Source organism: Rhinatrema bivittatum, chromosome 2, assembly GCF_901001135.1.
Source record: "Rhinatrema bivittatum chromosome 2, aRhiBiv1.1, whole genome shotgun sequence".
Classification (NCBI taxonomy): Eukaryota; Metazoa; Chordata; class Amphibia; order Gymnophiona; family Rhinatrematidae; genus Rhinatrema; species Rhinatrema bivittatum.
This window is the reverse complement of record NC_042616.1, coordinates 72,420,684-72,433,083: the sequence shown is the minus strand read 5'-3', so window position 1 is coordinate 72,433,083 and position 12,400 is coordinate 72,420,684. Positions and strand designations below refer to the sequence as shown.

At 43.4% G+C, this 12,400-nt stretch overlaps 1 protein-coding gene across 3 annotated transcripts in view; it reads right to left on the bottom strand.

Annotated features, from left to right (window-relative positions):
• Window positions 1–12,400, bottom strand: part of SEC22C (SEC22 homolog C, vesicle trafficking protein) — a 32,888-nt gene that overhangs the window by 6,207 nt on the left and 14,281 nt on the right. The window contains exons 5-6 of one of the 3 annotated variants that reach the window (XM_029588343.1): window positions 7,287–7,405; window positions 5,080–5,145 (exon numbers count right to left, since the gene is read on the bottom strand). The exons of 1 other annotated variant lie outside the window; for it this stretch is intronic. In XM_029588343.1, coding sequence (XP_029444203.1) covers window positions 5,080–5,145; window positions 7,287–7,405 — 185 coding nt within the window. The remainder of the gene's footprint in view (window positions 1–5,079; window positions 5,146–7,286; window positions 7,406–12,400) is intronic. One more of the 3 variants, XM_029588344.1, reaches the window with a different exon arrangement.

The window sequence follows — 12,400 nt, the reverse complement described above, 5'->3', positions numbered from 1 at the left end:
ACAAACGGATGCTTTTATTCATCCGTCACCTCCTCTCCAATTCTATAGCATATTCTCTGTGCGCTAAGCTCAGAAGCTGCTGTTCGCTGGCACTTAACTGGCACATCAAAATTTGTATTCTGGAGGTGTGAACCCCACCTCCAGAATAATTTATCCAAAACAGACTCAGTCCTCTGTCTTCTCCTCCACACCCATCCCATCCCCTATTTCTCGTGCCCTAAGTCACCATCTGATGCTTCTGAAGTGGCTCACAACTAGAGGTCAGGCACAGGACAAGCCTAAGGAGGAAGGCGGGGGAGGCTGTCAGCCATCTTTCTCCCAGTTTATTACATTTAGAAAGCCAGCAGAAGTCCCACAGACCCTGTAAGTCTCCTTCCCTTACTGCTTTAAATGGAGGCTGTCCTACTAATTACAAAAGAACATAACATTTCAAGAGTAGGAGGCATTGCTGCTTGAAGCTAAAATAAACTGTATTACCAAAGCACAGAAGACAGGCACCATCTACTTTCTAAAATGGTACAATTCTCATACTGTCCAAATGTAAGAATCAGGTATCTGATGACATGGTAGGGCATTCCCCTATCCTGGTTCCATGCATTGAAAACTAAGCGCCAGATTTTAGAAACCTTACGCGCGCAGGGCCTATTTCAAAGGTCCGGCCATGTGCGTAAAGCCTCGGGTCGCGTATAAGTCCCGGGCCTCGGGAAAGGGGCGGGGCCGTCCGGGGCGGAGCTAGAGGCGCAAAAGGTAAAATAAAGATTTGGGGGGGGGGGGCTAGGTTATGGGAAAAGGGAAGGGAGATTAGTGTAGGGGGTTGGGAAGTTCCGAAATTGGAGCGGACTGGGAGGGAACTGAGGAAGGCCGCGGGCGTCGGCGCGTGCAGGATACACAAGTGTGTACCCCCTTGCGCGCGCCGACCCCCGATTTTATAACATGCACGCACCTGCACGCTCATGTTATAAAATCGGGCGTCCACGAGTGCACGCCGGGTAGCGCGCGCACATCTTTGAAAATCTACCCTTAAATGATGATGCAGTTGGTCATGTGACACTTGAGAAGGAAATAGTTTCATTATTTTCAAAATTAAAAGAGGATTTTACTGGCCAGCCCAATGGCCCACCACCAGTAAATTAAGGGAGACCCAGGAGTGGGGCTTGTACATGAAGTACAAGCCCCACTCCTGGACCCCAGGCCAGCAAAAGCTGGTGATGCTGTTGACAAGGCTTTTCATTTTTATGAAATAAATGCAAGATTCACAAAGGTAAACTGGCTCATAATTTAATCATGGAATTATAGCATTTTGGGGACATAGTGTTGATCTGTTAATGCAAAGTCACCCTTCCAAGGAGAATTCCTTGTGGCGGAGAAGACATCGTGAGCATCATTGTCTAAAAGGTACTCCAGTTTGCACAGGTGACTCTTTTGCTTGCTAAATATTTTGCAATTTTAGACTAAAGATGTTGCTCCTCCAAGACAAGTATGGTATATGTATATGCGTGAATGGAAAAAAGATTGAAGTATTAGATGCCAAATTCTGGCATAAGCAACTCAATAAAGATTATGTACATGCTTGGGAAACTTTCCTAACATCTATACATACACAAGATAATACTAATGTTACTGGTGATAATGTTATGTCTTAGTGCTTGTCGTATAATATTCACTGACTTTGATTGGATGGCGTGTGTATATGAGCGAGTGCTGTTTCCCATATTTATATGGCTGGCTCAGCAACCTTGTTTGTCACATTTTTTCTGTTTTAATAACATTGGCTCTTTTTTATTTTATTGATTTATTGCATGTCAATTCCCGGAAGTTGCTTAAATAAAGCACTTAAAAATAAAGAGATTGAAGCAAGTCCCAAAGAAGGAAAGATCCAGCCGGCTGGCCCCACATCAAGTCGCGAATCCCTTCCACTTGAAACTGGGGGATCTTCTGGCCCAAGGCTTTCTAGCCGAAAATCAGCACATCCTCAAATTCCTTAGGAAGGAAGAAGGAAAGGACCACTGCCTATTCAACATCCAAGTCATGAGGGCCAGTAATGGCAGGCTCAACTGGCAACGCCTACTGCTGCCCTCCTGTGTGATGAAAGTCAGAAAGCTCCCCAGTGAAGGCTGAGCTGATAGATGGACAAGATATGGATACCAGGCTTGACATGGCCATACCAATACTATGAGAATCAATCTTGCTGGTCCTGAATGACCTTCTGGACAGTCCTAGCAATGAGAAGGATTGGCGAGTATGTATAAAATAGACCGATGTTCCAGTTTAGGACAAAAAACATTGGAAGCTGAACTGTAGCCGCTCAAAAGCATGGAGCAGAACCATTCAACCTTCTTGTTATCCTCTGAGGCAAACAGGTCGATCACCAGCATTCTCCAAAGACTGAACAACTCGTCTGCGACCGTTTGATCCAAGGACCAGCTAAGTCTATGACCCAAATGACAATGCAGGTCACACCCTGTACTGGCTATTCTCAGATTTAGCAAGAGGAAACAGATGCACCACTACTGTTCCCTGTAAGCTGTGCACGAGCACACAGGTCGTAAACCCCATGCACACAGCAGAACACAGTGCATACAAGAAATGCCAATATTATTTGCATTAAAACTGGCTCGTAAGCTCACAAATTTGAATTCAATTTATAAGATGTTGCAGAAAAGAAAATCTTTACGCATGTGGCTCTCCTGGTCAGACCACCACAAGGTGCTCTTTGAATTCTCCCCATCCCTGTCCCAAAAACACAGAAATGAAAAATCCTTCACGCTGGTTAGACCAATAGCAGAGGCCTTCTTACACTCCCTCCTGGATAAGGGCTACAACTCCCCTCCCTTCTTCCCTATCTATCACCTTGCTAGTGGATCCCTCAAACAAAAAATTCAAGGTTATAAATAACCCTGATTCACACTGGAGCTGAAAGTGCTCAAACAACCGGCCAAAAACTGGAAAGGACGTGGCAGAAATCATCATGACAGGCTGACAAACTCAAATGCAAACAGCACCAACCCCTCTACTGTAAAACCATCAAAGCAGCAGAGAAAGCGTACTTCACAACTACAACTCATTAAGCAAAATATTTCCAATCAGCAAGCTCATAAGTCCTGCCCCCTAACGACCCTCTTCCCTCGAATCAGAGTCATGCTGCAACAAATTAGCTGATTCTTTAAAAAAAAAAAAAAAGTCTGAAATACCCTCTCAGTTCTCTGGTGTTGGTCACAGAGTCACCCCTGGATGGACTGCCAAACCCGGCACAAATGATTCTGCTCTGAAAGCAGGGGAAAGATGCTTCTAACCAACCACCAATTCACATCTAAAAGCGAGGCATCTATGATTAAAAGGACTGAAGGTGGTGGGGGAAAAAAAACCCAACAGAAAACATCACGGCCAGGAAAATCTACCATGCCCCACATTACAAAAAAGAGCTAGTCCAGGGGTCGGGGATGCTACAGAGGCAGCATTAACAACCCCCCCCTCCCCCCCAAGAGAAAAGAGTCCCAGACACTGCACATCAGCGACCCCCACTGGCCACACTCGGGGTGCTTGCATGTTCCGGAAGGAGGCATGGCCTGTAGCCCCTAGACAAGGTCAGTCACTGCTGTGGCTGGGCGGCAGGGGGGAGGCCTATAAAATGTGAAAATGCCCAAGGATGTTATAAATGAAGGCTCATGGCAGAGGCCAGTTCCATTTGAGCAGGAGGAAATCTGCTGGACAACAACTATTACCATACCTTTCTTTTACACGTACATTAAATATGTCCAAATAAAAAGGTCACTAAACAGGTTGCAGGTGACTACTTTTTTATTGGATCATCTTAATACAGCTGTGAGCAGTTTTAGATCAACGCTCCATTAGATCCATGCAGAGTGAGTCGAGGATAATTTTGCCCAAATACAGAAATAAACGACAGCTTGCATTTTAATGGTGGTGGCTGTTTTCAGAGCTGTACAGAACTGTAAAAGGCATCAGGCAGAAAGGAAGGTGGTGTGTTGTGCCCGGATGTCTTTCCAGAGGTTCAAGACTACTTATTTAGATTTGTAAAAATGTAGAGAAGGCAAGGAATGTCAGCAGGGAAAACAAACAGCAGGATCTGCAGTTATAGGAAAACTATGCCTGATAAGGAGTGGGGAAACCAACTTCTCTAAGAGGGTTTGTTTAAATAAAAATGTTTAGCCTTCTTGAGAAACAAACTTTGAGCTTTTAGCAAAACTAGCCACATTTGTGTAAGATAAGCTAATATATCGACGTCGGACTTGTAACGCTTTCATGCAAACGGTCTAATAAAAAACCTTTAGATCAGGGGCAGGCAAACCTTTTGGCCCGAGGGTCACATTGGTGGCACTGCCTAAATGATCCAATGCCACATGCCAATTTATTTATTCCCCGCTGCTAAATTTTACTTGATCGGGCTCTTTCCTCCCAGTTATTAGACTCGCCAGTTATTAGACTCGCCATTAACTATGGAATATGTTTATCATTAGTTTATTTGTTAATTGTTCTTAATTTATTCTTAATTGATATTTTTTATGTACACCTGAATTCTTATTGACTGTAAAGCTTGTTGCTGATTTATTGTTTATTGTAAACCGAGGTGGTTATTAACGTGCCGCGGTATATAAAAAATCCCGAAATAAATAATAAATAAATAAATAAAATGGCGGGCCTCTCTGTCGGGGGATGGGAGGAGCGTAGGAGCTCCAGTTGAAGAATGAGGGGGTTCCCTTCGTAGGACCATGAGCAGAAAAAGAAGGCAGACTTACATCCCAGATCGCCCTGCAGTGGCACCATTTCCACCCGACCCACAAACGTTACTTTCTCCTGCAGGCTGGCTGAAGTGATCTTGCCACTGCAGGGCAGGACACTTGCAACGCCAGAAGAAGGATGCCCACAGGTGACAGTTTGCCCACTTCTGCTTTAGATCGTGCTTATTTTTGAATGCTAGATTGAACAGTTCAAAGTCGGGCTTGTAGACTTCTGCTGTCTAAGTGGACCAGCATGGCATCTACATTACTTTATTCATATTTACATCAGAGATATACGTTGGTGCTCAGAAAAGTACAATTCAGGCTAAATTCCACTTACCTGCATAACACAGGCTACAAAAGCAATCAGAAATGCAATGACATTTCCTGTGCTCTCGTGATCCTCCTTGGAAACAAACAAAACAAAAAACTAGTCACGAGACATTAAATACATGAATGTCCACTGGTAGCCAATGCAACATGCCAGCCTGCGGAACGTCCTTACTCCTGGGGGGGACACTGCACTCGGATCACTTCATATGCTCGTGGGAAATATGGACAGAGAACGATTGCTGTCAGCGTGTGCTGCATGTATGCAAGTATCACACATCATTTGGATCGCTAGGAAGTCTCAAGCTCTTTCTACTGAGCTGCCGAATACAGAAAGCTTCCGTGTTTATTTCTGCTCTACAAAAGGTTAAAAATGACGGTAGACAAGACATGGCTGGGCCTACGATAAGATATAGTTATTACTGCACTCTGCTCGTGCAAGAGGCATAAGGTGAATTATTGGACCTTTTCGCCACCTCTTAAGTGTGGCAGCATCCGTCTTACTGTGCATCCAGGGGATTAAAGTGCTTAAACAACTAGAACGTGTGATATTTTAGGTGGCTCAGTTCAAACGAACCTCCCCACCCCGCCCCCATGAATTTTTTTTTTTTTTTTTTAAAGTGCCAACTTTGCCCCCTGAATCACTCACCAACTATGAAAAATGTAAAAGTTCCTCTCAAGGACCCACCTCCACACAAAATTATGTTGAGCAAGGTGCAGCCATTCCAAAGTTATAGGGGACACACACACATAAATGCATAAAGAGCAACACACTGTGATATTTTATCGTCTCCTAAGCATCTAAAAATGAACTGCATTTATGAAAAACCCATAAAGCAGTTTCAGGGTTAAAAATGTATTTCCTTGTGAAAAAATTACAAAGATCAGATAATTAATTTTTCTGTATAGCTACCACCATACAGTATATATTTTATATTTTTTTTATTACCTTTTTTTGTTTTACATTTATTTGATCCAACCTCAGATCATAATCTAACAAACCACATTTGAATGAGCTTTTACAATCATTGCAGAAGATTGATTTTTGGCCCATCCCTACTTTAGGGGAAAAAAAAGGATCCACACAATAAGCAGGGCTCATCCTGGGAGACTCTGGATAACTTACTCACCAGGACCCTTCAAAATGTAAATGCAGGGACTAAAAACATCACACAATCAAGTTCATGATTTTCATGCAAAGCTTAAGACAAAGTATTGTGTTTTGCTTTGAGGCAGGGGATGTTTAGTCAGACCACAAGGCAATGCTGTAGCTTAAGTTATTCAAAATTATTAAAAGCGTTTACCCATTTACACATCTGATGCATTCCTTTAGCCAGTTAGACATCCAACAGCAGCTTTTGTTCAGGATCATGGCTTCCATATGAAGTTAAAAGGCACACATTTGCAGGCAGGATGTTGCAAATGAATTTCCAAAACACTGTAGTGAAGGCTAAATTCTAGCACAGGGATTTAAACATTAAACAAAGCCACAGCCAGCAAGCTAGAAGATGAAGGATTTCCACCTGGAGCAGTGCATTGATTGGAAAAGCAAGGTTGAACAGAAGTCTCTGGGACTTAACTTCAAATGTCTTAACTACTTAGGAGCCCCCACTCAGGGGCCGATGCAATATCAAGTGCGAAAAAAATCTGCATCCAAACTGGGCATCCAACGCGTGCACATCCCCCTCTCCCGGGCACCCGATGCAATAGGGAAATGAGTTGCTGTGCTGAAAAGGAGGCACTAGGGGTGAATTGTGCATCCCCAGCGCGTCCATGGCATCGGGCACCCAGGCGATGTGGCTGTGCGCGGAGTTAGGGAAACGGTCACCCATAAATCGAGCGTCCGTTTCCTAACCTGACCGCCATCGAGATTTTTTTTTCCCTCATGCTGCTTCCTGTGGTTCCTCCTACTTAGTATCAGCTCTGGGGCCGGCGTTAATTCTTGCATATAAAAATGTGCATGTGTGATTTTTTTTTTGCATCGGGGCAATAGCTAACAGCCTCATCTGCATGGCATTTACATGTGACGAGCACGGTTAGCTACGCGCGTTTTGGACGTGCTAATCCCCATTTTGCATCGGGTGGTAACCTAGCTCGTCCAAAGTGTGCGTCCAATCCCGGGCTAGCCAGTGTGCTAGCCTGAGCGCACAATATTGCATCAGCCCCTCAGCACTTCCGTTTCCTACCAAAAAAAGAAACCAAGAAAAACCAGGTTACCTGAAAGGAATGCTCTGCCATGTGAACTCCTCGAATGAGATTCAAAGCACCACACATGATGTTAAGAATCAGAGACAGGATCCCCGAAGCAGTCACAGGCTGCATTCTGTAAACAGGGGCTTCAGACAATTAAAAAAAAAAAAAAAAAGCTCCAGTGAGAATGATTTCTTCTCTACACAGGCACGCTCAGCCTCTACTGGTAGAACACTATGTGGTACAATGAAGCAATAATCCCCAATGGATAGGGCACTAATGAGCAATTCATATTTTCTCTGGCACTATAGGATCCCAGGATAAAAGTACCCAGAAACGCATTTCCCAAAGAGATACTTCCCCATCCAGAGAGGGTTACAGTGTGCACTTTTAAGGTTTTCACACATTTTTATAAAAAGTAACAGAAGACATGGATATTCCTCCCCCAGTTTCAACAACCTTGTTATATTGTAACTTTTTTACTTCCTCTGCACTGGTTAAAAAACAACAAAGTTATTGCACCCCCCTGTTATTTGTAAACCGGCACAATATGATTGCATCATGAATGCCAGTATAGAAAAGCTTTAAATAAATAAAAATAAATAAATATTCTAAAGAGTAAAGTGTGTGAATTAGGCAGAGCATTTCCGGAGGGAAGAAAAGCTTCGTGTGCCCCCGGACTCAAACTCAGCGCTTCACAGAAGTGACAGTCACAGCTTCTACTGTCAAACGATGGCCCACAACTTTGCTTTTTAACCTTTGCCATTAGATATTTTCTTCTGGTTTTAGGCTGTGCCGCTCTATCTAATGACGTCTCTGCCTGCTGACACGTCTCGCAGCTGCGGCAGTGGTGTGAATAAAAACATTAACCTGTCAGATTTGGGGTCCATTTTCGCTGTTTCCGTTGGGTTAAGCCTGCTCCCCCCTAATTGCCAATTACTGCATTAGGTGCCCTCACTTTCCTTGGGTTCAAGGAGCCAACACTTCACATTGAATCTGAATCTAGCCGAAAGAATCCCACCACAGCATTTGGGTAAGAAAGGATATCTTCGGAGGGCTAATAAATGTTTGAGGGTGCAAGCTTCAGACACTATTAAGATGCCACAGATGAGGTTGAAGTCCCTTACACAGGGGAGAGCGCAGGCCTGTGTCCCCTCTGCTCTGTAAGGAATTCTGTCTGAAGTTGGCATGTTCCTAATCCCTAAAACTTTAAACATTTGATAGCCTTGTATAAAAGGTATCACCTCTGCTCTGTTTTCACATGCCCTCTCTCTCCTCTTTCCGATTTAGCAATGAACCAAAACCTCCAAGAACCACATGCGCTCACTCCATTTTGACCTCCAAGCACAACTTCCTGCTCCAGTCTCAGGCCCCTCACTTAAACCTTCCTGCAGCGATAGAGTCAGGCTAAGGGACTAGGTAAGCAGACCCAGCAGCTAAGCCTCTCACGGTGTCATCTCTGGGCTATTCTCTTCCAGAAAGTTGAATCTTTACAGAGGGACCTTCATGTTTCACAGATACAGTCACACTCCATGTGCTTCAGTTATTAGCAGAAATATTTATTTTTTTTTTGAAGGATTGATTTTTGCACAATGAAGATGGAAGACAATTCCAGGATGTGTTTTAAACTGAGCCGACAGGCAATGAGCTCTAGAAAACAACAACATTTCCTGAGATCTATAATCCATTCTCAAGTCTGCACAAAACGTGTTAAAAATAAAAGATTGTGTAGGAGTACACTGTGCAGATACCAACAGGAAAGCACGTCAGAAGTATCATTCAGACAAAGATTGATGATCAGCAGGGCACCAGAACTCTTCAGCTCAGAAGGAAGGAGGTAGGACAGAGGTATACAAAACCATGAAAAGGTATGGGGCTAGCACTCGGTCTTAGGGGGCACCAGACAAAATTATCAGCTGACAGATTCAAAACAAACAAAAAAGGACTTTGTCACAAGGTGCATAGTTTACACGTGGGACTCACTGACACAGGATATGGTGGAGGCAAACAGTATAACTGGGCTCAAAATGGCTTAAAAAAAAAAAAAAAAAAAGATTACTCCATCCATGTAACAGTCAGATGTCACTCCAAGATCACTGTATCCCTAAATTATGACTACTAGAACCAAAAGGTATGATAGCAAAAAAAAGGACAACTTTTCACAATTCTTATACGTTTCCTCTATGCACTAAGCTGCGAGCTACTGCTGCAGACAGGGTACTGAGATCAATGGAACTGGTGGTAATCACCATGTTATGATACAAGCCACGCAAAAGCCCAGATTCCCTCTGAATGTACAGAGCAATGCATCTGTGCAGTGTAAGTAATCCTGGAGACCATGCCTAATCATACAACATGACATTTTTACTAGGTGAGACCCACAAAACATTTATGGGGCAATAATGCCAACACCCCTGTCCCTGCCCAACCCCTGCATAAGAACATGCCATACTGGGTCAGACCAAGGGTCCATCAAGCCCAGCATCCTGTTTCCAACAGTGGCCAAACCAGGCCACAAGAACCTGGCAAGTACCCAAACATTAGATAAATTACAAGCTATTGCTTATTAATTACCGTAATAGCAGGTTATGGATTTTTCCTCTATGAACTTATCCAAACCTTTTTTAAACCCAGTTACACTGACTGCTATAGCCACATCCTCTGGCAAGGAATTCCAGAGCTTAACTATGCACTGATTGAAAAATAATTTTCTTTGATTTGTTTTAAATGAGCTACTTGCTGACTTCATGGCGTGCCCCCTGGTCCTTCTATTATCTGAGAGAATAAATAACTGATTTACATTAACCTGTTCAAGTCCTTACATGATTTTATAGATTTCTAACATATCCCCCCCCCCCCCCCCAGTCGTTTCTTCTCAAACTGAACAGCCCTAACTTCTTTAGCCTTTCCTCATAAGAGGCATGGAACGGCTGCCCTATCATTTTGGTCACCCTTCTCTGCACTTTCTCCAGTGCAGCTATGTCCTTTTTGAGATGCGGTGACCAGAATTGCACACAGTATTCATTCACTTCCCCAGGCTATTTCACCTCTTTCTACTGCTGCCACTGTATACAGACACGTATACGTATGTATTACAAGAAAGAACACCAAAAGAAATGTAATTCCACAGTGGACATGAGGCAAAGAGCAAAAGCATCTCATGACACACAATCAGCCAGATTCATTGCGGGTATAAATCATACAGAACAGCAACACGTGAGACTGGAAGGTCTCATTGAATGTGTGTGTGCTGGGGAGGTGTCACAGGGAGTGTAGGATGGCAGCATGCAAGACTGGAAGGTCTCACTGTATGCCTGTGAAGTAGCAGGAAGATAATAGGGAATACCAGGAGGCAGCATGCAAGACACAGAAGCAGCAGTCATCAGAATTTAGTCAGCTAAGCAATCAGGTGCCCAATGTGTCATGTACAGCAATATTTACAACATTCCCTACAGTTTCTAATCACATCTGAGCTCCGCTGGCAAAAAGAAGTGTCAACTGGCTTTTTGCTCAATAGCAGAGTTGCTTACCTGTAACAGATTTATTTATTGGTTTTTATATACCGCCGCTCATCAAAGATATCATGTCGGTGTACAGATAACAAAACAAAATACGCCGTAGCGTTGTACATAGAACAAATTAATAATAGTTGAGAACTAATACATAAGCAACTAACAGTAGTAACAAAAACTAACTTAAAAGGCAAAACTTATAGAGGAACCAGTTATAAATTAAAATAGAAGGGAAATCAGGGGGGTGGGGCGGGAGGGGAGGAGGAAAAAAGATTGGGAATGCAAGGCATTGAGGGGCGTTGTATCGTAGAAGGGGCACTAGAGTGGAGTAAAAGGCATTATAAGAGCTGCGTAGCGATTATATACAAGCATATATAGGGTTACCACGGGAGAGAAAGAGAAGAGGGAGGGGTAGGCGATACAAGAAGGATAATGTTTATTATGACTGAAGGGTTGGGTAGAGGTGGTTGTGGAGGAGCAGAGAGGGATCATGTGTAGGCTTGGGTAAATAACCATGCCTTGAGTTTTTGTTTGAAGATCTTTGGGGACTGTTCAAGACGTAATTCGGTAGGCATAGAGTTCCATAACATAGGGCCAGCTAGGGAAAGAGCGCGGGCCTTAGTGGATGTGTATTTAAAGAGTTTTGGTGAGGGGGATTGCAAGGTGGCTATGTATGGATTTCTGGTCGGCCTGTTAGAAGTATGAAATTGTAAGGAGTTAGAGAACCAATTCATTTCTGGATTGTGAAGGGCTTTGTGGATGAGGGATAATGCCTTATATTGTATGCGAGAGTGAATGGGGAGCCAGTGTAATCCCTTAAGAACGGGGGTAATGTGCTCCTTTGAAGTAGTGTTGGTGAGGATACGAGCGGCAGTGTTCTGCAGGATTTGTAACGGGTGTATAGCATTTTTGGGTAGTCCTAATAGCAGTGCATTACAGTAGTCAATTTTAGAAAAGACCATAGCTTGTAATACGGTAAGGAAATCAGAGAAATGTAGTAGTGGTTTTAGTTTTTTTAAGTGTGTGGATCTTGAAAAAACATTCTTTCAGTATTGCGTTAATAAATTATTTGAGTGTCATATGGTCGTCTAGTATGACTCCTAGATCACGGATTTGGTGAGAAATTGTGTGTATGGCAAAATAATAGGTGTTGTGGGTGTAGTATGGGAAGGTGTAGGAGGAGATATGACCATGAGTTCCGTTTTCGTGGTATTAAGGGCGAGTTGGATAGAATTTAAGAGGTTGTTAATTGAGGTTAGTGTGGCATGCCAGATGTTCTCTGAGTACAGCAGGATACTCATCCTTCACACAACTCCCCAACTTCAGGCCAAGAACATCCTACAAGCCCCATCAGGAGACACCATGCTACAAAAATAGCTGCTGCCAAGACACAAGATCCCTGCAGGATCTAATGTCAGTCCCTGCTTGAGGAGAGAGGCAAAACCCAAGGACTTCTAATATCATTGCACAATTACGTTCGAGCAAACCTGAAATATTTGCCTTGGCTCCATAGGCAGAACCTTCATCAGCACATGGAACCAAAACTTGCTATAATTCAAGTACATCTGAATGCAACTCTGGCACCGGTATTAAGGATACCAATGTTTGCTTTTCTCACTATTTACCGAT